Source organism: Magallana gigas, chromosome 1 (assembly GCF_963853765.1).
Source record: "Magallana gigas chromosome 1, xbMagGiga1.1, whole genome shotgun sequence".
NCBI classification, from domain to species: Eukaryota; Metazoa; Mollusca; class Bivalvia; order Ostreida; family Ostreidae; genus Magallana; species Magallana gigas.
In genome coordinates this window covers 42,520,630-42,546,236 of record NC_088853.1, presented here as the reverse complement: position 1 = coordinate 42,546,236, position 25,607 = coordinate 42,520,630, and the positions used below count along the sequence as shown (strand labels likewise).

General features: G+C 32.8%; 3 protein-coding genes across 3 annotated transcripts; all 3 read right to left on the bottom strand.

Annotated features, from left to right (window-relative positions):
* Window positions 1-1,148: 1,148 nt before the first annotated feature.
* Window positions 1,149-2,511, bottom strand: LOC136275951 (uncharacterized). The gene is made up of 2 exons (XM_066086409.1): window positions 2,489-2,511; window positions 1,149-2,256 (listed from the first exon to the last, which is right to left on the bottom strand). Exons 1-2 carry the CDS (start codon window positions 2,509-2,511, stop codon window positions 1,164-1,166), a joined length of 1,116 nt encoding a protein of 371 aa, XP_065942481.1. The 3' UTR covers window positions 1,149-1,163.
* Window positions 2,512-9,360: 6,849 nt separating this feature from the next.
* Window positions 9,361-11,734, bottom strand: LOC136273813 (calcium and integrin-binding protein 1-like). The gene is made up of 4 exons (XM_066079387.1): window positions 11,467-11,734; window positions 10,812-10,921; window positions 9,975-10,063; window positions 9,361-9,510 (listed from the first exon to the last, which is right to left on the bottom strand). Exons 1-4 carry the CDS (start codon window positions 11,531-11,533, stop codon window positions 9,489-9,491), a joined length of 288 nt encoding a protein of 95 aa, XP_065935459.1. The 5' UTR covers window positions 11,534-11,734; the 3' UTR covers window positions 9,361-9,488.
* A 3,736-nt stretch (window positions 11,735-15,470) lies between these two features.
* On the bottom strand, window positions 15,471-20,444 carry LOC105330810 (calcium and integrin-binding protein 1). The gene is made up of 7 exons (XM_034465131.2): window positions 20,224-20,444; window positions 20,094-20,128; window positions 19,548-19,647; window positions 18,719-18,866; window positions 17,996-18,105; window positions 17,045-17,133; window positions 15,471-15,716 (listed from the first exon to the last, which is right to left on the bottom strand). Exons 1-7 carry the CDS (start codon window positions 20,278-20,280, stop codon window positions 15,695-15,697), a joined length of 561 nt encoding a protein of 186 aa, XP_034321022.2. The 5' UTR covers window positions 20,281-20,444; the 3' UTR covers window positions 15,471-15,694.
* Between the last annotated feature and the right edge of the window lie 5,163 nt (window positions 20,445-25,607).

Here is a 25,607-nt window from a genome sequence, read left to right as displayed (position 1 = left end):
GGAAAGCAAGTTGAACTCGATGAGTGCTAATACCTGTGTTGAATGAATGGTACAGTAGGATATGCGCAAAAAAGTCCCGTCTACTCTTTCCTACCCTATAATTATTGGAATATTAAATCCGATTATAAGAGTCAAATTAAAAATCAAGTACGGATATGTACCTGTTTATCAAAAGTAAAACTACTCATAATTTATCTACAGTGCATCGTTATGGAGCTACACAGAAAGTTTTATATTAATTTGCCGAGCTAAATAAAAAAACCTGGAAAACGAAGAGAAAACAAAGTGGGGACAGAATAACTGACAAATTAATTAAGACTATATAGCCCCCCCCCCCCTTGAAATGTATATACTGAAAACAGATTATTGGCGTACAACATCCGCACACAATTTAAAGAAAATTTCATGGTTTTTTTTTATCATTTTCGCTAGCTAATGTAAGACATCATAAATACCCCAAACCCCCTCACGGAAAAGGAAATGCTAGGTGATGAGAGAGAGAGAGAGAGAGAGAGAGAGAGAGAGAGAGAGAGAGAGAGAGAGAGAGAGTCGATGTAAATCACAGGTGCGCTAACACCGTTAAAATTAAAGCTTGCTAGTTGGTCTGCCCTACCCTAGCTACGTCCTCTCTTTTCTCGTTTTAGAGGCTTAAATATTGTCTATATATAAGGAATAAGGAATCATTCTTTGAGTATTATGAGGTGATAATTTCGGTCGGGGCGTGGTCAAATCAAATAAAGCCCGAAGGGCTTTATGATAGATTTGACCACGCTCCGACCGAAATTATCACCTCATAATATTCAAAGAATGACTCCTTATTACTTATATTTATATTATTTCTAATGTGCACGATTAAAGATCTAATAATTATAACATTTTTACCGTTGTTTTAATTCGTATAATTATGCAAACCCCACTGGCGCCCCAGGAATACGTCATTTGACACTTGCATCACACGTGTGTTGTACATGAAAACTCACAGACATGTATTGAAGAGTCAAATTTGCAAATTTACTAAGTCGATACAACAAGATATCAAATCAAATATCATTTGATTTTTTAAAAAAATGTGTGTAGTTGCAAAATAGTAAATAACTAGAGTGTTTATTTCGTGATAGCGGAAGGTACTTGCCTCCTGCGCGGTAAGGCGGTCGATCTACACCTCAGTCGAGATTGTACTCGATGGTAATGGAACAGTTCTCAAAGCGGGAGTTATTCAAAACTCCAGATTTAATGCTCGAGTCGGACATGGTGGAACAATTAAGTTCATTTTTGACAGGTAAGTTGGAATTTTCAGAATTATAGGGAACGATTTGAAGATTCTGTGATTGTTGGCCGGAAATTACACATGAATCTTCAGATGGATCATTTATTTTGACACTTGCGGTGGTTATTGTAGATAAAGTTGCACTCGCACTTTTTTGGGGGGTAGAAGACAGTTCACGATTATAGCTACGTATGGAAGCTTCGTTGCGATGCCCGGAGAAGTACATGATGTGTCTTGCTTCAAATCCAGCGTCGTTCATGGCCTGAATTGCTGTCGCTCTTAGACAGTGAGCTGTGTAACGTTTGCACCCGGCGGCCTTGCAAATATCCGGAAGGAAATTAACATATGATCGCTTTTTCATGGGATCGGCTGTGTACCATATGTTGCAATCTTTCGGGTAAGAAATGGCATCTTTAACGCATTTATTGAAAAGATGAGACGCATTTGGGTCCGTTTTAGACAAGAAGAACGTCAACATCTTCACAGGACAAGTTTCGTTTCCAGTTTCATACATTCTTTTGTCGTTCAGTGCTTCAAGTTTGTGAATGCCACCTTGATAGTTTTTTTGTTTTGTTTCATGCTTCAAACAAGCATATATGGAGCCTTCTTCGTCAACTTTGAAATCGAAGGAATCTACCCGAAGCTGATGATGGAATTCAAGACCACGAGACACAAAATGTATCGCGATGATGTACCACATTGCAAGTCGCAGATTGACTGGAGAAGAATATGCACTCTCCAGGTAAGCAGAAATTTTCTGTAAATCTGATTTGTGAATGATCTCCTTATGAGTTGTAGGGCGAGAAGTTCCAGTGACCATTCTATGCTTCATGAGACCGGTCAAACTTTTATTTGCAGTTTTGAATGCTTTATCGTTTACAATGTCTATATTTCGACCGATGTCGGATAAATGCCTGTTTATGGCGGCTCTGATTGCTTTCATGGTATTTTTATGATATTCGGAGGTATGCTCGGGTTTTGGGGTTTTGCTTCACAGTAAAAGCGACTGAATTTTTTCGCCAGATCCTCCTCGCAAATCTCAGCCAGATCTAGAGGGACTCCAAACGTGTCAATATGCCAATCTGTAATAGAAAACGCACAATGATATCCATGTTTTAACAGTTATTTGAGAAAAAACTGTAACTGCATAATATGGGCTGTTTTTGTTTGCGTTTAATTGCTGCTTACTAATATTCACTTTTTTAAAAAAAAAAAGCGTACCTGTAAGAATCTTTAAACCCCATTTGTGCTTTGTTTTGTAGCCTTTGATTGTGTGAGTTCCTGAAATCCTTTAATTTCGTCGTCGGAAAGCTTGGCAAAACGAGTACTTGTTGGCGTTTCTGGGACTGGCAACCCGGGATCATCGGATTTTTTCAAATCGGCAAATGCCTGTTGGGTTAATGTTATATCGAAGTCCGAAACGACCATTTCGGATAGAAAATTGTCAAAATCAGAATCAAAACCTTCTAATTTTAATTCTGGCAGGGGGGCTTCATAATTATCCCCACTAAATACTTCAAAATCGCCATATTTTACCGCATCTGATATATCGTCGTTCATGGTGGCTGCATTCGATCGAAATAAAAAATGAAGTGATCAGCAGACGATCATTATAAGAAATCTATTCATCAGCAGACGAGCCGTTTATATAAAATATTTAAATTGCATATTAAGATATTTTTCTATAAATTTTATTTTAAATGGTAACCTTTACATGCTCATTTTAATTTTCATTCATTTTGTGTGCGAAAAGAAAACATTTCAAAACCACTACTTTTTTTATTTAGCACATGCAATGTATTATTACGCGCGCCGTGCAGCCAATACCGTTTTTCGGTTTTGCTATAAGACACGCCCATTTTGTGTCACTCCAGTTGTAAATATATGCTTGTAACAAATCAAATCAAATTCAAATTCTAAATCAAACTGAATTTGACACTACAAAACTCTCTGTCTGTCTGTCTCTCTCTCTCTCTCTCTCTCTCTCTCTCTCTCTCTCTCTCTCTCTCTCTCTCTCTCATATCGACAATGGCATTGCCATACCCTACAATACACTATTCTTATCTGGATTTTTGTCTTTGAGGTTGTAAATCATTATATCTTCTATGGTTTAAAACTTTATCATAACCTATATTTTGACATGTCGATTATTTCATTGAGTTTCGTTTCATAGCTAAAACATTTAGATTAAACAGATCTTTCTTCGCGAGCCGATTTTTACACAGTTGGGGCGAATACACTTCGGGTTAAAATTGTTCGGGGGGAAATACACACAGGGCAAATAAAACCACTTAGATTCGCAAAGCCAACAGTGTTATTTCTAATTTAATTGTTTATACTGTGTGGGGTTAATTCATCAATGTTAGTTTAACCATTTTATAACCACTATATAAGAGCTATTAAGACATTTATTTGTAGAAAAGAGCATGTATCTTTATTTAGAACAGTTTGATGTTGCTAGGATACAGGTTTCAGATCCATGATTTGATTGGTTAATTTAGATATTGAATCTCGAATTTCGAATCTCGAATCTTATATTTCGAATCTCGTATTTCGAATCTCGAATCTCGAATGATCCTTCTCGGCTTTCGTACTTGTGTATTATTTAAATATGTCATAGAGTGTAGAGCGGATACGATGCTCCTGTGATTAATGCACCGGTTAAACAGAAACTCTTTATTTGGGTCGGTTTTTGATAAGAAGAGTTTAAGTGTCTTTAATGGACATTTTTTCCGGCGCTATGTACAGCATATTTACGCTTTTCTTTTGGATTTTCTGTAGAGTCAATACCACCCTGCTAGTGCTTTTTGTTTTGTTTTATGAGATAAAGAGACATGTTCATCTCCATTTTCATCGGTTTTGAAAACAAAAGAGTCGCGGTTTAGCTGATGGTGGAATTCTAATCCACGTGTGACAAATTGGATGGAAATTATGAACCATATTCTGAAGCGAAGCGTGATTTGATTTTCTGTATCAAAATGGTAAGAAGAATTTTTTTTGTAAATCATACGGAGGGATTATTTTCTTATGTTGTGTAGGCTTCCTGCAGATTTTTCTTCAATTTTCCATCTAATATGCTGTTACTAGTGCGAATATCTCTTCGCATAAATATATCAAAATAACGCCCTAAGTCTTCTAGATATTTGTTAATTGCTGATCTGATGGATTTTAATGAGTTTTTGTGATATTCAATATTTTGCCCAGGCTTTTGTTTTCTTGACTGCTTGGGGCTTGCTTCTACATAAAACCTCCCTAGTGGAGTATTTATTTAATGGGCAGACATGTTTTCAAAATCTATAGGATATCCCATGCTTTTCATACTCCAATTTAGAAAAATAAAGAGAGTAGGGTTTAGATGGGATTTTCAATACACCTGCATTACCTGGGTAGCTTAAAGAAAGCGCTTATGATCATGTCATAAGAGAATTGGGTGCAATTCCCAACCTGGGTTAAAATTATAGTGTATTGATAAATTAACTTTAATTACTCAAATAAACTAATTCAATCAATTTATTTTAATTTAGTCTTCTCCTTTATTCCTATTTTGTGCATAATTTGTGTCTACCTCAAATAATTTAACACCCAGAGCAGAGACATAAATAACGGAGATTGGCAGCTGATCGAAATCCCACGGTCCCTATTGTAAAGTTTTCTCAGTTTAAATCTGTATATCTTTCTAATAAACAACTATCGAAATATAAACAGCTAAAACCAATTACCAAAACATTCAAAATGTTATATTTTCATGAGTTTATGTCATATAAACAATGTCAAAAGAGGAGTCTTAGGAGGCCGTTGGCTACCCGTCGTCCGATATTTCGACGATGTTTTATAGCAGGCCAATATATTTTCTATATATTTATCTTATTTTTTTAATTTTTTGTTTCAAAAATGTCTAAAACCTATGCACACTTTTTATTAAAACAATATACTTTTGGTTTAAGATCATTATCTCAGTTTACTAAAATGTAGTTCTGAAAGAAAGCTTGGTCCCGTACCATTTTTCAGCAACAAAACACGCTAATGGCGGAGTAGCCAATCTCTGTAATTGCGTTCTTCCTCTGTTACTGTTTTGAATCATTTACTTTGGCCTGATGGGTCATGAATTTTTGGAAGTGTAATCTTGTCTTTTCTTTCAACAGAAAATGCATTCTCTAGTTCTTGGATGGCATCCTCAGATAGTATAGATACATGAACCTGGCCTACCTCTACTTTTTCAACTGAAAACTCATCAACAAGGAGTTATTAAAACTCCAAAGCCTCCCAGTCTACATTTTCATTTTCATGATCATTGCAAGTTGTTTGTTCAAGGTGTTGATTAACATTGTAATTGATATTAAATTTTGCTGCCATATTGTGTTTGTAATTAAAGCAGACGTTCTGAGGCCAGGGGCTCGTAACATAAAGGGTACTTAAGTCTAAGACAGTGCCTATGCAGGACTTACGTACATCATTAGACTTAAGTCCGTAACTAGAAGAGTGCTTAGCTAGGACAATTTACCTAAACCTTAGGCGGCCGGTAGACGTGACTTAAGTATGTCTTAAGTATTGTTTTCATACATTGAGAAGTTTCATTGTTTATTATTTCAATTCAGCATTTGAAAACAGTGTATTTATCACATATTCACACTAAATCAATATCTTAATGTTCACCAATTTAAATGTTTTAATTAAATTGATATAAATATTAACAGTGGTCGTAATGAGCTATAACATTTTCCATATAGTACGCAGCTTGGCTGCTGAATAGGTTATCAACACGTAATGGTCAGTTGAGAAGAAGTAACTATATATGTAAACTCGGGAAACTTGAGAAATTAAAAAAGGACAAACCCTTTGCGATATTATAGACGACGATTGCCTCATTTCATTACAATGTATATCAACTCCACGATGAAAGTATACTCAGAGTATGTGAATTGCCGTATTGGTGAGGTAAGATGAATAACGAAAGATTTAAAGAAGTCACTACTGAGTATTTTATTCTATCAAGTTCTAACGGCATCGCCATATTACGCCACAGGCAGCCTTCAAAAACGACTAGTGAATATTCGTCAAAACAAAGAAGTAACAAAATAGACTGAATACATTGCCTAATATCCATCGCTTTGAGCTTTTTAAAAAAAAAATATTGTATTTGTACAATGTATTGTAAATGTATATTCATGCCAACTTAAATTGTGTCTACCTCCATCTAATATCAAAGATATCAAGAATAAACAAGCTATTGACTTAAGACAACGATTTTATTACCAATGCACTCAAATTCGACAAAGATAATGAAAAATTCGTTTTTACTTTTTAACATAAGCATAACTTAGCTAAGAAATTGCTAAGTTTGCTTTATGTTACAGTATAAGACATACTTAAGTAGGACTTATGTAGGTCCTAAGATTCCGCCTAAGTCCTACATATGACCCTACTTAAGGGTGTTGTTTACTCAGGGTTGGAGTTCTCAAATTTGGATTGTTATAAAGTCCAATGTAATGAGTAAAATTTGTTCTAAACGGAAAAAGTATTTATAGAATGACATTCTTGACAATAAATTCGATATTTTCCCTTTATTATTGAGTTAGGCTCAAACAAAAATAGACTTTAAGCCAAACAGAGGAAATTCGGACTAAATTATGCAGATTTTGTTTTCCGCTTAAACATTTTTGGCAGTACTCTAATATTAAAAGTTAAGATTTTTTATTTTGGTGTATATAATTTTGCATATTTTCTGTTGATTTTACCTTACTTATTCATTAAAATAATCGTCTGGCACGAATTGCAAAAATATTGAAAAATGCTTAAAAACTATAAAAGACACCATATCCCAAAATTTTGATCATTGACCTCATATAAATTTTATGCCAGCAGAATAAGGTCAATATATGTAGTTCAATACTGTAAATGTTTATGTATTATCATCATTCAATTTTTTGTAAAATTGGATCGAAAATGGGTAGGGATTTGAAAACTGATAGAGGAAATTCGGACTGGAATATTTTTAAAAATTGTTGCTTAAATCTTAATGCTTTGTACCTATTTAGTGCCACTACCATTCATAAACTGTATTTTAGTAATTAAAAGTGTTTTATTATTTGTAATATTTTTACAATGAAAAAAATTTCAATCGTAGTGCAAAATTTTATGGGATTTTTCGTGATATTTCAAAAAATATTCAATGACCATTAACTCGAAAAGTAGGTCATTGACCTATTTTTTTGAAAGTGAAAAATAACACTACAATCAAAGGTTTATAACATACAATTGATGGTTTTTCATTATCATCAGTGGATTTTTTTTTTATTCTGAGTAAACGTCATCCTTAAGTGAAAGTCTTAGAATGCGTTATGTTACGAGCCCTAGATCACTCAGTCAGAAAAAATACTTAGTTTTTAGGCTAATTATATCATTAATAGAACAAGAGATCATGCTAAAACTAAACGTCAATAATGATGTTGGAGAATTTGTATTTTTTAAGAATTTTATTTTCTTTGATGTCCAGGTTTTAAATAATGTACTTTTTCATATGTAATATTTACATGCACACACAAACAATAGTTCCAGCCAGGGGTTGCCAAGGGGGCTTGGCTACAAAGCTAACAACATACAAAGTAAAATGATTTGTGTTAAGCAAATCAAAATGCTTGGTACAAATATAATTAAATTATATAGGTTTTTTATTTATAAACATATCTGCAAATGTAATATAGATGAGTGGATCAGTTATTTATTTCCAAGATTATATATACCGTTCAGAACATTTTTAAAACTTTCGTTGCTATTGTTAACTATGTCAGTGTGTATGTGATTATTTTGATTGTACATTTGTATTTATATGTATAAACATATGCTTGTGGAGAATTGATATGTTATCTTACATCACGCAGCGAAATGCGTAAGTATAATGTTTTTGATGTGTCCGTCAGTCTTTCTATCGGTCAGTCAGCCCAGCTATAACTGCTGCGTTGAATTTCTTAAAACTTTATAGATAATAATGACACAGTGTTTAGATTTGTATATAACCAGGACATTCTTATTCCAAATTGTTTGGGGTTTTTTTGTATGTGTTTTGGGGAGGGGGTTTAGAATATAGAATTTTGACCATTGCTTCACAAAATACACTAATGCTTTGTTCGTAGTAAGAACACAAAATGTGATTGTTCATTTTAGAGGACGTTATCCCTTAAAGTCTGGTGATAATTGTCAGCGCAGCCCTTCTATAACCGAAGCACAGTATTTCCATATTTTTTTAATAGTAAAGACATATTGGTAGATGTGCATATAATAAACCTCAAGAGTATCATTCCAGTATTTAATTGTCCGATGATTTATTCCCTTTTAAACTTAAATTATTTTCTTTATTCAATGCATACTCTGCCGCTCTTAATGATTGTGAAGTATAGAGTATGTAGGATAGAATGTTTTATCGTTAAAAAATGTCTTACGGACCCGGTTTAGCAATAGAATTCGTCCCCTATCCTCCCTTCGTAGCATATGTTTAAAAAAATACCAGTTAAATCTCGTGTATATTTTAATATGATTGGTCCGAGTACGATTTCCGACAAAAAGCAGTTAATTTCAAACTAGAAATAGAAAATAGAAGTGTATTTTCAAATTGTTTTGAGATGAAAATGGATATTTGATTGACTTGACGACATATCCATCTTCAAAAAGATTTATAAAGTATAATTATGCATCTTTCCGTTGCAGATTATTTTTAACAAACTTAAAATCGATGCGAACCAAATCTGCTTCCCGACTGCTACATTGTAAGGATATCAGACGGATTTTTACTGTGACTTGAGCCTAGCCTGGACACGGTAAAAATAATCTCTCTGAGGGTATGTGGGCTTGCTCACTTGTCTTTCATCAACGACAAAGTAAAGATTCTACCGTAACAAGATTGTGATGTACATGTAGGAATCTCTCTCTCTCTCTCTCTCTCTTTCTCTCTCTCTCTCTCCCTCTCTCTCTCTCTCTCTCTTGATTCATGATTCAGAAAAACGAGATATTTTCTTTGCTTTTAATATTCAATTCATATGCTAACAAAAATGTCCTTGCAATGCAATGTATATATATCATGAAATCTATTTTGTAAATATCTAAGCAACAAAGGAGTCTTAATTTACAAAAATTGTGAATATATATATTATATAAAAAAGGAGGTAAAATTAATTTACATAATATGTTTTCCAGTAATTATGATGCTACGGAGTGTGTGAAATCTCTTTCAAAGGCGAAATCGAAATCTGCTGTGAAAATAAAAAAAAGGAAAAATTTATTAAAGAATTATTGTGATGACTTGTGATAATGATTACTTTATCTTAAAAACACTATGTTAATGGACTCATGATAGATCAAGAGATTTCAAACGGCTTTAAAACCCATCAGAATATAATATATAGATCTGGATACTAAAATACTCTCAGAAACTTCATAATGAGACTTTTTTCCATAATTCCCAAAGAAACATTCAACCATTGGAACTATTAAAAGAAACTGCTTATGATTAACTTGGATAATAAGTAATGTTTCACTGTAAATCTAACAGTTTGGTGTTAATTCTGACACCCGCCGTAACGTTAATACAATTGTAGAGCACATTTGAGTCAGTTTTGGTTCATCGGCTGTATTGCGAACCTTTGTTGATTTTAAATGGTTTGGTCGTAGTAGTCAAAATTATTATGTGTGCAATCAATTTTGTTTTTCAACTTACTGAATCAATTCAGGACAGTTTTCAACAATGTTTTCAAATTCAGGATAGGAAATGGTACCGTCCTCGTCGATGTCTGATTCATCATAAATCTGTCGATAAATGAGGTATTTAAGTTTGTGTTAATATGCAGCCGAACGAATTTTTATTTGAAAGATTTTATGGAACATGGGTTTAAAATATAAAATATGGGTATGAAATAATTCTAATTCAAGTAAGAGATTTACATATTATTTTACATCCAATTTTGGAAACAATATTTTCTTCTTTTTGGGGGGGGGGGGGGGGGGAAATATGATTGTTCCATATTCTTGAAAAATGTTTATGTGCAATCTGTTTATATCGTTGTATACTAATAAATATAAGTTAACAAATAATACATGTTTAGAATAAATAATAAAAATATTTGTACATGCACAGACATTTTTCATTACCAACGTGATTATCTATCAATTTATGCATGCATGCTATTTGCCGCCATCCTAGTGTTAACGATAAATCTACACCTTAAAAAGAAATAGAAAAAAGTTGGATGTATGTATATCTAGGATTTACACAATTATTCTCAGAAACATGGGTCTTTCCTTGCTTTTTCTTTCTTTCCTTCTTTTTTATCAATATCAGCCTTTTTATTTAAGTTTTGATACAGATCTCACGCTCCAATTCACACTCCTAGTATTTGTTTAACAATCAAAGTGATAATCAAAGTATATATTATTATATAACTGAAATGAGAAAAGAGATGTGTGTATAATGTGCAGTGTGAATTAACGTAATGATTTTAAGCTCAAATACTGTACATTAAGGTGAAATGTTAAGCCATTAAGAATTTTTACTCACGTTATCAATAAGGCGTTCCAAGTCCATGGCTGTTAAAGTTTCCTCCCCCGTCTGTCTATTTACTAGTTCCTTAATGTCTTCATACCCAATGTAATCGTCTTCATCGGTATCTTTCGAAAAAAAAACACACAAAAGCAAAAAAATTAATAAAAGGTACTACTAGTCTATACAAATGAATAGGCTTAAATACGAAGCAACGTCGTCTATGCGAACTGTTATAAATGTAATGTAATAAGCAGAGTATTGAAACCGAAAGTGACGTTTTCTATCTTCTTGAATAACACACAAAATATGTTATCAATTTTTTTTGAATTTTGAATTTTTTATTGACCTTGAAATTTCATAGGCACTTTCTTCCTATCTTAATAAAACAACATCAAATAAAATTTCATAGTTTTTTTCCTCTTCCAAAATTGTTACATAACAGTGTAGTGCAATAGGTCAGAGCTGTAAACCATGAGCTAAAATCCGGCTTGTTACCTTTTCCCAAAATTAAAAAAGTAACATTTTTTGGTCAAAGAATGTATGATTTAAAAATTCTAAAACTGGTTATTAAAAGGGTAAAAGTTTTATTTATTATAATGTTCTTTTATCCACATCAGTATCGACAGCTAGTGTACACGATTAAATCTGTACTTCAGTGTGTTCGTATTACCGTATATCCGGAAGGCGTATTCTGCCTTCACTTCTCTCGGAGATTTCACGCTGAAGACCGACATCATATCCAGGAAGTCCTCAAACGTCAAACTTCCGTCTCCTCCGGATGAAAAGACTGTCACAATACGATCCCTGAACGGGTTAACCTTATAATGGATAAAAACACATGCTACTAAAGTAATATCTAATTCCCGAGGATTTCGTTAAAAATTTGATAAACTGACCCATGAAAGTAAGTCATAGTGTGTTTATTAGTCCCCTACCGGTTTTCACCGGAGGGGACTATAGCTTTCCTCTGCGTCCGTCAGTCCGTCTGTCCGTTTGTCCGTCCGTCCGTCTGTCCCGCTGCAGTTTTCCACACTTTTTTTCTTTATGCGTTTGAGGAATAATATGAAATTTGCTGAACAGCTTCAAAATGTCAAACTACAGATCAAGTTTACACTTTCGTAGCGTCTGGGTGACATATTTTCGAGAAAATTAGTTTTTTATATTCCAATTCTTTAATGTTCGGGTTCGATATTCTGCATAACAGTGCATTGTTTTCACAATTTCCACAAACCGGTATGCAATACTATCAGAATGCTTGTTAAAATGAAATTAAAATAACATATTTCATTAAAAGAATCAATGGTTATGAAAAAAGTATCCTTAAAACAGAGATTTTTACCAAATCCTTCAAAATTGGTGCCGCCCACAAATATGGATAATACCGCAGTATATTTTATTGAGACGATGAAAAACATTGAATTGAAGTCTTACATTTTTGTCTTATGCGCAAGGATTTAATGCTCCCTTTGTAATACTTGGACCAAAAAAATGCAAGTTTAGAAAACCTTTTTTTTTTTACATATATCTGTTAAGCAGAAAATGTAGGCAGTAAAAAGGTCATTCTCGGGTGGTTAAATCAAGTAGAACTCTTTTTCCTTTTTCTTCTTCTCTGTCGCAAAAAAGCTCTTAAAGGTATTATCAACTTATAGGCACCATGTAGAGCGATAGTGAATGTTGACGAAAAATCACAAAACCTGTAAAAATTACATCGTCTTATAGCATTTAAAATTGGCAGAGGTTCTATTAGGTTAGACAATGTAAAGCGCTGGTTGTCAAAAACTACAGCAATGCGTCATTCTTGTTATTTTCATATATTTCTGTTGTACTCACTCCGACGATCCGTGCCTATAAAAAATAAACATATTTCATTGAAAACCATCTGCCAAATTTCTAATTATACCATTCAACCGCAAAAACGGCTCCAGTATTGCACTAAACAGCGCAGGTCCCTAACTTGATATAGGAAATTGTGCAATTGGTGCACCAAAACGCTACACTACTGCATTTGATTTAAGGGCGTACACTGTTATGGAAAATCAAGTGTGCCAAGTATTTATGAATCGTATCAACATTCAATACGAGTGCAGCATACTACGTAATACGCGCTCATTGGTGGATAAAGAAATACCTGGCACCCAGGGTTTAAATGTCTAGTGAACCTATAAACTGGGTAGTCGTTAGCTGACAAGGACGGAGTAATTTATAAACCAGGCTGAGGAAAATACAAAACAGGAGCATTTAACGTTTCGATCGACGTTAAATGTTGACATACAGGAACAGACCTGAAAGATGATAAGATACGTCTGTTATCTATAGCATTCTCTCTACATATTTCTCTGTCTTTACATGCAAATGGTACAGAAATCTGCCTTCCTTTACTTATTCTAAATGCAGAGAAAAACAAAGTAAAAATATTTAGAAAATGCTTCTTTACATACATCATGGGTCTAAAACTCATTATTTCAAGGACAAAGCACACGTTATATTCATGAGCCCCCGAAAAAACACCATGAAGACAAAAATTAAATCACGCGATATCTGATCTCTTCTGTACAACTTTAAATGACCTAAAATATCAGTGTGATCTGAGCTTGTAAAGAATGAGGCTTTAAGACTATTAGTGTCGCAATAACATGCACCCAGAGATTTTTAAAAAGTAATCATTTTACTATTTCCTTTACAGGTATTTTTAAAGGAACGAGAAAGATAAATATTTGAGTCTAGCTTTCATCCGCCTTGAACGGAAGTTTGATAAATCAATCGAGTTCTGGCTTTAGTTGGTTTTGTCCTTCATTCATGTTTTTCCGCTAATTTCTTCTTTTCATGAAAAAATATAACTCTCTTTTATCGTTACTTTTTACTTGGAAATGATTGTCATCTGTTTATCTATCAATTGTGTACCTTAAAATAAGTTTCTGCTGTCGGGTCGACCCGCCAACCTTCATACACCAAATTATTAATCATTATCTACTACTTGTATAGTTTATCTAGAATTTTTTTCGGGGGAAGGGGAATGTCTCAATGATTAATTTTCTTGAACGGCTTATTTTTCGTTATTTAATCTCTAGAATTGTGTGCATTTTTTTTATCGTCAATGTGTAGGGATATATCAGCTAGTTTCCCTCTATTGAGAGCAGAAACATGGTTTTTTTTACATGACACAAATTATGAAACTTTCAAAGCTTCGATATTTATGTTCACTTTTTCGTTTTAAAGAATTCTATCAACTATTCTGCTTTCAACACAATACCCTTATTTCAATTTTTTTTAACTAATATTTTTGCTTGAGATTCAAAAATTTAAACACCACCAATACTATTTCTACAATCAAAAAAAACAATATTCTTCTTTTTAAACTAAAATGTGAATCTTTTTTTTTAAACTTAAACAATGTCCTCTCTTTTACAAATTGTAGGACAAATTGAGTTGACTGAAAATTATTTCAACTCTCTAAAACGGAAAGGTTTCATAAGAACGACATCTTAATGTAAAAAAGGAAACTGAGAATTCATTGACTAACTGCAAGTATTTAATTTCTTGTTTCCAATGCAATATTTTCAACAAATACAGGATTTAACATTTACAATCCTTTCATCGTATTTAACAAGGACCAAAGAGTTGCGTTCCTTGGTCAAACTCATAATCGCTTATATGTCGGCTAATCAAAACTTTTGTTTTTTTTACTTAATACGTCAGAGCGTAAGTGAATATCTGCAATGTGCGTGTGTAATTATAGTTAAGTGTATGAGCATCTGCATATGAAGTATTGGTATATTATTTTACCTCATGTAACGAGTTGCATAGGTATAATGTTTTTGACCAGTCTGTCAGTCAGTCCTGTTATTAAGAAGAGTTCTGCATACATGTATACATATAACAAAATATTACAATTTTTAATATAAAATATTTCGATTTTTCCTTTTTTAAATAAAAGTTCATAGTTAACACATCATATCATATCTGAAAATCTAGTAAAAGATCTAACGACCACCAAGCGTCTTAAAACGGTGTATGGCATTTCTTGAGTCTTTTAATCAGAAATTCCGATTCCATTTTGTACTGGCGGGGGGGGGGGGGGAGTAACCTTGAACTTTTGGTCTTAATTGAATATAGTACTGAACAGTATAATCCCCCTTTAAGTACGGCACAGAATTTAAGGAAACGTTGTATGTACATGTAACAAGTGTGTGCACATTACAAGGATAATTCGATTCCTTTATTTTTCCTAGGACGTGTGTCAATTTTGAACAGAAACGTTTGTTAATAATACTATTGAACATAGTAATAAATAGTTTGGCAAAGCAACTCATCTATAACCTCTATACACAAAATTTCTTGAAATGTTTGAACAATAATTGAAAATTGTGTTGATATATTTCCTGGAAAATTTTTACAGAAATTTGCCTCAAATTATTATGTGTATCCAATGCCTCTCGTTTAGTTATTAGGGATGTAAGCGTGGTCACTGTTCCTCAAAACAACACATTATATCTCTAATCCTGGCAATATTTTGTTTTACGAAGGAAGCTATAATTTCTCTCTCTCTTCTCTCTCTCTATTTCTTTCTCTCTCTCTCTCTCTTTCTCTCTCTCTCTCTCTCTCTCTCTCTCTCTCTCTCTCACACACACACACACACACACACACACACACACACCATGTATGCAAGAATAGCAAATGTTTTCGTTTTTATTTTATTTTATTCTACCATTTTGGTCTTGATTCAAATGAAATTATGGTTTTCATTCTTTTATAAACTAATAAGAAGTCCTTAGCAAAAAAGATGTACAAGCCGTAATGTAATATATTCAAGACACGAATGAATATTTGAATTACAAACTTTTTAACATAATATAATTCTTTTCTAAAACAATGAAGCAGCATCGTTTGTAAAATCTCTTTCAAAGGCGAAATCGAAACCTGCTATAAAAACAAAAATAAAGATTATAAGAGACGTATTGTGATGAGTCAGACATATAATACATTTATATTTAAAAGAGATATGTTCAGGGACTCTTGATAGATGAAATGCATCAAGAGGTTTAAAAACCTAGCAGAATACACAGTCTTATTAAAACAATCTCCTTCTCATTACCCTTGTTAGGGTCTGACAGGTATCGATAAGAGGTACATGTAATCTTCACACGACCTCTACTTCTCACAAATCAGGGGAGGGCGATCTCAGCTTTAGAAAATCTATCAAAACTCTTCAAAATGAGACAGAGAAAAGAACTCAAGCATGTTTTCTACGTAGCATCCAGTATTGAAGAGTTACACCTCTCATTAAACAGATAAAAGTTTTTCTGTGCTTCATTGGGTTATATTTAGATTGTATGCGAATATAGAGGTCGTGTGAAGATGACCTCTTATCAATACCTGTCAGTATTGAGTAAAGGGGAGCTGTTTTAATCAGAATAAAGATCTGGATACAAAACTCCTGTTTGAAAATTTGATAAAAAGACCATTATTTTTCATGCATCTCAAAGAAGTCTTCAACCATTGGTGTTGTAAATAAAAGTGCATTAAACGATTTGAATACAGTAAAATTCGTTTTGTACAAACACGGATGTAGCGAAATCTCGGATATAACGAAGTTTGTTAATTCCCTCTTAAATTCTTAGCAAATCTTTGCAAAACGTTATGGTTATAACGAATTCGGATATAACGAATTTACGGTTATAGCGAACTGATTTTGAGTCTCGTAGAGGTGAATAATAACGAAACTTAACACTTTTATAACGAATTTCTTTATAGTTAAAAAAGTTTGCACTACCATTTGGCATAATAGTTTGAATGAATTTAGTTTTATATAAATTTATCGACTCACAATCCGATAATTAAAGGTATCAACGTAATGTATTATTATTTTAAGTTTCAGTTAGCAAAAAATATAGTCCGGTGAAAGAAAACATGTATAAAGTTAATTCGTAATAATTATCATTACGAATTCATAATACGAATATAACGAATTACGGATAAAACGAAGTAAATCCATTGGTCTCTAGGACTTTGCTATAATCGAGTTTTACTGTATTCAGTAATATTCACGGCAACTCTAATATTTTGGCGTTTATACTTAAAGCCAGGCGTAACGATCATTGGATTGTTGAGCAGTGTCTAATATGGACAAATTTGACATTTGAGTCAGTTTGATTCATCGACGTTTTGCGAATTTTCGGTCATTTTGAATGCATGTTTGGTCCTAGTTGTCAAAATTATCACGTGTGCAAATATCTTGTATTTTAACTTACTGAATCAATTCTGGACAGTTTTCAACTATGTTTTCAAATTCAGGGTAGGAAATGGTACCGTCTTCGTCGATGTCTGATTCATCATAAATCTGTCCATAAATGAAATATTTGATAATATACTGCAGCAGAAATATTGATCTTTTTGGGCACGTATGTGCACCATGTGTTGTTGAATTTTATTCTGAAGATTTCATTGTATATAGGTAAAATATTTGATATCGTAATACTCAGTATGAAGAAAAATTGAAGTTCATGCAACTTCTTTGGGGTTTTTCTATCAAACTGAAATTATTGAATTATCTTTATCTATGTATGAATATCAAATATTTATCAAAATACGGATATGAAATAAGTTTCATCCAAATAATAGATTTCCAGATTTTTTCATCAATTTTTGTAAGCATATTATTTTTTAAAAAATTAACAAAAGATGAATGTTCTTTAATAAAGTTGAGGTTCAAGCTGATTACATCACTGTATACTGATATGATAAAAGTAAATAGTCAAATAAATCAAATGCATGTTTCAAGATAAAATGTAAAACTATTTGTACAATAGTGTTCATTACTGACGTGATTATTGATCAATTTATGCATGACTGATGTTAGCTGCAAATGTAGTGTAAACGAATAACCTACACATATTGAAAAGAAAAAAAATTGGATATATATATGTCTAGGATTAACAAAATTATTCTCAGAAACATGGGTCTTTTCTTTCTTTTTTATCATTATCAGTCCTTTTTTTAAATTAATATAGATCTCACGCTCAAATTCAAACTACTAGTATTTTGTTTAACAATCAAAATGATAATCAAAGTATATATTATTATATAACTGAAATGAGAAAAGGGATGGGTGTATAATGCCCAGTGTGAGTTAATGTATCGATTTTCAGCTCAAATACTTAACATAATGGTACGTTGTCTGACATTAGTGACTTTTTACTCACGTTATCAATAAGGCGTTCCAAGTCCATGGCTGTTAGAGTTTCCTCCCCCGTCTGTCTATTTACTAGTTCCTTAATGTCTTCATACCCAATATAATCGTCTTCATCGAAATCTTTTGGGGAAAAAACACACAAAAGCAAAAACAATGAATAAAAGGATTTATTGTGCAGTTCATGTACTACTCGTCTTTACAAATTTAAAAACGAATGAACATCGTCTATGCGAACTGTTATAAATGTATTGTAATAAGCAGAGAGTTGATACCAAAAGTGACGTTTTATATCTTGTTGTATCATAAACAAAATATGAAATCAAAACTATATATAATTCATGAAACTGCAAATTTTGACTCGGGGGAATACAGCATTTTTATTCACCTTAAAACATTCATGGTCATGTTCATCCTGTCTTGATTGAAAATAACATTTTTAAAAAATTCATTTTTTATTCTTTTCCAAAATTGTTACCCATACAGCAAAGCGCAATGGGTCGGAGCGATAGAAACGAATCTGTAAGTCATGAGCTCGAATCTCGCTGGGATCGACTTTTGTTGTACAACTATTACCTTTTCCATTTAAAAACATATTTTTGGTCAAATATTGTAAAAAAAAAAAATTCAATTCCAAATCGGTAAAAGTTTTATATATCATAATGTTCTTTTATCCACATCAGTATCGACAGCTAGTGTACACGATTAAATCTGTACTTCAGTGTGTTCGTATTACCGTATATCCGGAAGGCGTATTCTGCCTTCACTTCTCTCGGAGATTTCACGCTGAAGACCGACATCATATCAAGGAAGTCTTCAAACGTCAAACTTCCGTCTCCTCTGGATGAAAAGACTGTCACAATACGATCCCTGAACGGGTTTACCTAACAATGGATGAAAACGTATGCTACTAATTAAAAGTAATATCGTATTCCCATGGATTTCGTTAAAAATTTTATAAACTGACCCACGAAAGTAAGTCATAGTGTGTTTATTAAAGTGAAATTTAAATAACATATTTCATTAAAAGAATCAATGGTTATGAATTTACGTATCCTTGAAACAGAGATTTTCACCAAATCTTCTAAAATTGATACCGCCAACAAATATAGATAAAACCGTAGTATATTTTATGTATTGAGACGATGAAAAATATCTGAAGTCTAACATGTTGGTCTTATGCGCAAGGATTTATTGCTCCCTTTGTAATAATTGGACCAAAAAAATGCAAGTTTAGAAAACCGTTTTTAAAAATATATCTGTTAAGCAGAAAATGTAGGCAGTAAAAAGGAAATTCTCAGGTGGTTAAATCAAGTATAACTTCTTTTCCTTTTTTCTTCTTCTCTGTCGCAAACAAGCTCTTTAAGGTATTATCAACTTATAGTCACCATGTAGAGCGATAGTAAATGTTGACGAAAAATCACAAAACCTGTAAAAATCACATCGTCTTATAGCATTTAAAATTGGCAGAGATTCTATTAGGTTAGACAATGTAAAGCGCTGGTTGTCAAACACTACAGCAATGCGTCGTTCTTGTTATTTTTATATATTTCTGTTGTACTCACTCTGAGTTCTTTAAGGTTGTACATCACTTCTCTTGAAATTTTACTGTCCTTGTCTAAGGGTTCATCTTTTGTTCCTAAGGATTGAAATTTCTCGTAAACACTGTCTCAATAGAAAAGAAACACATTTAAGATTTTAGAACCACCTGGGCTGCATTTTACAAAAAAAAAACTTACAGCTTACGACCTAATTAACGGATGCTGATTGATAACAAACTAATCAGTGTTTCAATTAAATTCTATTTAAACATAATTATAGAGATAAAAATAGTTGTGAATTAACGGTGTTATATAAACTTTGTTTATTAAAGATCAATCCACTTAACTAAAGATATTTACGACTTTGCTGTAAATTCTTTTGTAAAACGCAGCCCTGATATGTTTCATATTTTATCTTACAATAAAACTGCATTACATAATTTATTGCCGATAGCATTCAGAATCGAGAGAATATCTGCATTTTTGAAAGAAGCCTTTAGAATTCAATGTACACTTAAAGGTACGTTAATATTCTTGGAATAAAGAAATATTAAAAAATGTTAAACTTACTGAAGAATTTCATTCTTGGTAAAAACCGTCAGTTTCTGTGTAAAAAAATTTAAATAAATAAAGATTCGTAGTCAAAACTTCGATAGTTTAACAATTTGTTTATACTGCATTAAGTTTGTTTTAGTTGTACCCTGTAGTGTCTCAACTCCTCTTCTGTAAAATTTTTCACGCTATTTGAGGTTCCCATTTTCGTTATAACCACCACTGAAAAACCCGAAATCGTGAAATAGTAGGCAAGTACTGCTCACTTTTGCTCACACCACTTCAGCAGAAAGACCTAACTATTCATACTAATTACACTTCACCAGGACACACAGCGTTTTAAAGAGTTAAAACGGTGAGACCTTTGTATAACCGTATTCATTGAAATACTTGTTTTCGCGATTGTCATATATATATCCTTGTACGATCAAGGCATTGTTTATACTCTAGTACATCCTTTACTGAACTACAGTGCTAAACTTCAGATATAAATATGTACGAATATTAATGTAACAATATCGACGTTCATCGTACAATTCAGGATGTTTATTCACAGTTGAAGCAATTTCAGATACGAAGTGAGCTTGTTACGGGATGTATAGATAGTTGACAATTAACATCATGATTCATGTACCACTACTGTATAACATCGTTCTTATCTGGACTTGATGTTGTGAACATTTATTATTATTATACTTTCATGTTAAATACTGATATCTGATTGGTTTAGACGCAGTTGATAATCCGTCGTATTATACTTTCATGTTAAATTGTGAAATCTGATTGGTTTAGACGCAGTTGATAATCCGTTCTATTACCCTCAGCGATAGCAACACACTTAGCAACGGGTAACACAACGCATTGTTACATGTGCGTAAATTATGCGCTTACGGTTTGCCGTGGAATTCACGTCATTTCTATATAAAAGCAATAAACAAATCTCTTAAATTAAGACATTCCGCATAATAAAAAATAGTACCCGTTTGGGAGTGTAACAGTTGAAATTGACACCCCTCGAAAACCATTGTCAACCTCCGCTTCGCGTCGGTTGACAATGGTTGTCTCGGGATGTCAATTTCAACTGTTACCCTCCCAAACATGCACTATTTATATAGTTTTATATTACCTATAGACATAATTATACTGAAAATTTTGTTGCAAATGAACTCGTTTGATTTCTCAGAGATCAAAATAAAGTTATTTTTTACAAGTGTTTATAAATATCTTTGAGTTATATTCCTAATATTTTAAGGGCAATTTAATACGATTATTACTTCTACTCGTTATATATTTTATGTAAAAACACGCAGTGAAAATGTGCTGGGGAGGTCCAAGGAACAGCCGCATTGATCTCTCAAAAATAAACATTTGAGGCAATGCACGTCGTTTTGACTGGAACCAACACGTGAAATTGATATGGTTTTAAAACTTTTTACGGTTTGAAGTTGTACTTCCATGATCAGTGCGAGACAAATAGGTATTTCTGATCTGATGATTTACTGATGACGTTCGTGGTGTATTGGAGAATAATGTCCGCGGCATCTGTTTGATCTCGGCAATAAATGTAGTAGAATAGTAATGTTTACATGTGTATCATAGGAATCATATGCAGAGGACAGAATTTTTCTTTGAAGTTTTAATATTCTTATACTCTTCACCTATTCATAAAATATCTTTGAATCATATTCATAATATTTTTAGGGTAATTTAATACGATTATATTACTACACGTTATATATCTTATGTAAAACATGCAGTGAAAATGCGCTAGGGAGGTCCTAGGAACAGCTGCATTGATATCTTAAAAATAATCATTTGAGGCAATACACATCGTTTTGACTGAAACTAACACATGAAATAGACATGGTTTTAAAACCTTTACGGTTTGAAGTTGTACTTTCATGATCAGTGCGAGACAAATAGGTATTCTGATCTTATAATTCACTGATGACGATCGTGGTATATTTGAGAATAATGTTCGAGGCATATCTTTGATCTCGGCAATAACTGTAGTAGAATTGTACATACACTGTACGATATTTTTCTGGTCATAAACTGTTATTTTAAAAAATATTCAAATATTTTGCATTGAGATTTGAAATTTGTTTATATCTTATACAAAGCTCCTCATCTGAGAAGGATAATAAAGCCTTAAATGGCTACGACCATTATTCCTTTTTAAAGGTTTTTATTAAGGTCTTCCGTTTCCAACGGAAGACCTTTCTATTATTGTGCGGGTTAAGATTATTAGGGTCTTCCGTTTCCGACGGAAGACCCTCTTGTTATTCTATTGTTTCTTTTCCTTATTATTATTAGGGTCTTCCGTTTCCGACGGAAGACCCTCTTGTTATTCTATTGTTTCTTTTCCTTATTATTATTTTATTTTTTATTTTTTTTCTGACTTTTTTCGAACGCTATTTCTCGCTAACTACTCGACCGATTTGCATGAAATTTACAGGACGTATTGAGCATCAAACGGACTTGAGGTTATAAAATTTCTGGCCGATGACGTCACTTCCGGTTTGAGATTTTGAGGATTTAGTAAATTTTTAAGGACCATTTTGTCCACGTAACTTCTCAAAAACTAATTGCGATAGAAATATGAAACTTTCAGGGATAGTAGATGAATGTTTTTAGATGATCCTATTTATTTTATAATTTGAAAAATGCGCAAGGCGGCGAAGCTCGCCCGAGCTCGAAAATTGGCATCAATTTTGTTCACGAAATTTTCGCACATTTTCGGCCCTTGCTTTTAATGTGTAAATATTTTGTTAAGACATGTAATGCAAAAGTTGTTTAGATTAACTAGATCTTTCGTTTGATTTCAGAAAAAAGGGGCTGGCCCCTCAAATTAGGGGCCAAAAAGGTTCTAAAGTATTTTTGCAATAACTCTTTACTGAAAAATAATTTGTTATCAATTAAAGAACCAAAAATGTTCATTGTACATCTGTTTATCTAAACAGTACCATGTCTAAGTCTTATGTTACGTCATTAGGGGCTTTAAGGGGCCAAAAGTCCGAAATTTTGATCTTAAATATCTAGAAAAGGAGAAATATTTTGATAAGCATTATAGAACAAAAATTGCTTAAAATAATGTTCTTAACAATATGCTCCCTAAAAAATTTTTGTTGGTGGTCCCAGTAAGGATTTTAAGGGTCGGCCCCTAAAACTTATTTGTTCAGATATCTTTAGAACGGTCAACAATTTCTGAACACTTGTTGAACAAAATGCGTTTATATTTACAAGACCTTTTATTTGATATCAAGAAAAAGGGGCTGGCCCCTCAAATAAGGGGCCAAGAGGGCTGTAAATTCTTTTTATAATAACTCTTAACTGAAAAATAATTTGTTATCAATTATAGAACCAAAAATGTTTATTGTACATCTGTTTATCTATACGGTACCATACATATGTCATATGATACGTAATTAGGGGTTTCAAGGGGCCATATGTTCAAAACTTTGATCATTAATATCTAGAAAAGGAGAAATATTTTGATAAGCATTATAGAACAAAAAATGCTTAAAATAATGTTCTTAACGATACGGTATCTAAAACATTTATGTTGGTGGCCCTGGTAAGGAGTTTAAGGGTCGGCCCCTAAACACAATTGTTTGGATATATCTAGAACGGTCAACAATTCGTGGATACATGTAGAACAAAATATGTTTATATTTACAAGACCTTTCATTTGATATCAAGAAAAGAGGAGTGACCCCTCAAATAAGGGGCCAAAGGGGCTACGAAGACTTTTCATAATAACTTATTTTTTGCGATAATTTGTTATTAATCATAATAACAGAAAATAAGAGCTTATTATTCATAATTCAAAACTGAAATCCGTTCTAAAATCGGACGATGCAATACAGAGACATAGGGGTTTAAAAATTGATTTTTCCGGACATTTTGATTCCACATTCTTGGTTAAGAAAATAGTTTTATGTTCAGACTTAAATTAACTCGTACCTAAAATTATTCGATAATGAATTGTACTTTTACACATTCGGATTTGTATTTGCTAAGTCGTTCTTGAAATCGATAAGCTTTGTTAATTCGTACTTGGAATTATTCAGATTTTGTTAATTCGTACAAAGAATAATTCGATTTTTTTCGTCTTAGTTTCTTATGTTGGTTTAAGAACCCTGCTTTTTACAGGAACTTCTAGCTTTACTTTCGACATTACCGGAAGACCCACTCGTTGCTTTGCAACGAGCTTTGCTGTAGTTTTATTTTTTATTTATTTTTTTTTCTGACTTTTTTCGAACGCTATTTCTCGTGAAGTACTCGACCGATTTGCATGAAATTTACAGGACATATTGAGCATCAAACGTACTTGATATTATAAAAATTTTAGCTGATGACGTCACTTCCGGTTTGAGATTCTGAGGGTTTAGTGAATTTTTAAGGACCATTTTGTCCACGTAACTACTCAAAAAGTAATTGTGACAGAAACATGAAACTTTCAGGGATTGTAGATGAATGTCTGTAGATGATCCTATTTATTTGATATTTTGAAAAATGCGCAAAGCGCCGACGCTCGCCCGAGCTCAAAAATTGGCACCAATATTTTAAACGTAATTTTCGCACATTTTCTGCCCTAGCTTTTAATGTGTAAATATTTTGTTAAGACATGTAATGCAAAAGTTGTTCAAATTTACTACGACTTTCGTTTGATTCCAAGAAAAAGGGGCTGGCTTCTCAAATTAGGGGCCAAAAGGGCTCTAAAGTATTTTTGCAATAACTCTTTACTGAACAAATATTTGTTATCAATTATAGAAGCAAAAATGTTTATTGTACAGCTGTTTATCTATACAGTACCATATCTAAGTCATATGTTACGTAATTTGGGGTTTCATGGGGCCAGAAGTCCAAAAATTCGATCATTAATATATGAAAAAGGAGAAATATTTTGAAAAGCATTGTAGAACAAAAGTTGCTTAAAATAATGTTCTGTACAATATGCCACCTTAATTTTTTTTGTTCATGACCCCATTTAGGAGATAAAGGGCCGGCCCCTAAAACACATTTGTAAGGATATCCTAAGATCGGTTAACATTTCGTAAACACTTGTTGAACAAAATATGTTTATATTTGCAAGACCTTTCATTTGATATCAAGAAAAAGGGGCTGGCCCCTCCAATTAGGGGTCAAGAGGGGTCTTAAATCTTCTTACAAGAACTGTTTACTGAACAATAATTTGTTATTAATTATAGAAGCAAAAATGTTCATTGTACAGCTCTTTATCTATACAGTATCATACCTAAGTCATATATTACGTAATTAGGGGTTTCATGATGCCAGAATTTAAAACCTTGATCATTAATATCTGAAAAAGGAGAAATATTTTTAAAAGCAATGTAGAACAAAAGTTGTTCAAAATAATGTTCTGAACAATATGATACCATAAATTTTGTTGTTAGTGGCCCCGGTAAGGAGTTAATGGGTCGGCCCCTAAAATACAGTTGTTTAGATATCTCGATAACGGTTAACCACTCGTGAACATTTAAACAAAATGTTTATATAAGCGAGACC

Coding starts and splice junctions, on each gene's coding strand:
- LOC136275951 (XM_066086409.1), bottom strand. CDS start 2,511: ATGGGGTTTAAAGATTCTTACAG. Junction 2,257..2,488: donor GGGTTTAAAGATTCTTACAG/GTACGCTTTTTT, acceptor TTTACTGTGAAG/CAAAACCCCAAAACCCGAGC.
- LOC136273813 (XM_066079387.1), bottom strand. CDS start 11,533: ATGATGTCGGTCTTCAGCGTGAAATCTCCGAGAGAAGTGAAGGCAGAA. Junction 10,064..10,811: donor TGGAACGCCTTATTGATAAC/GTGAGTAAAAAT, acceptor ATTTATCGACAG/ATTTATGATGAATCAGACAT. Junction 9,511..9,974: donor AACTGTCCTGAATTGATTCA/GTAAGTTGAAAA, acceptor TTATTTTCACAG/CAGATTTCGATTTCGCCTTT.
- LOC105330810 (XM_034465131.2), bottom strand. CDS start 20,280: ATGGGAACCTCAAATAGCGTGAAAAATTTTACAGAAGAGGAGTTGAGA. Junction 20,129..20,223: donor AGGAGTTGAGACACTACAGG/GTACAACTAAAA, acceptor TTTTTTACACAG/AAACTGACGGTTTTTACCAA. Junction 18,867..19,547: donor ACAACCTTAAAGAACTCAGA/GTGAGTACAACA, acceptor ATCCATTGTTAG/GTAAACCCGTTCAGGGATCG.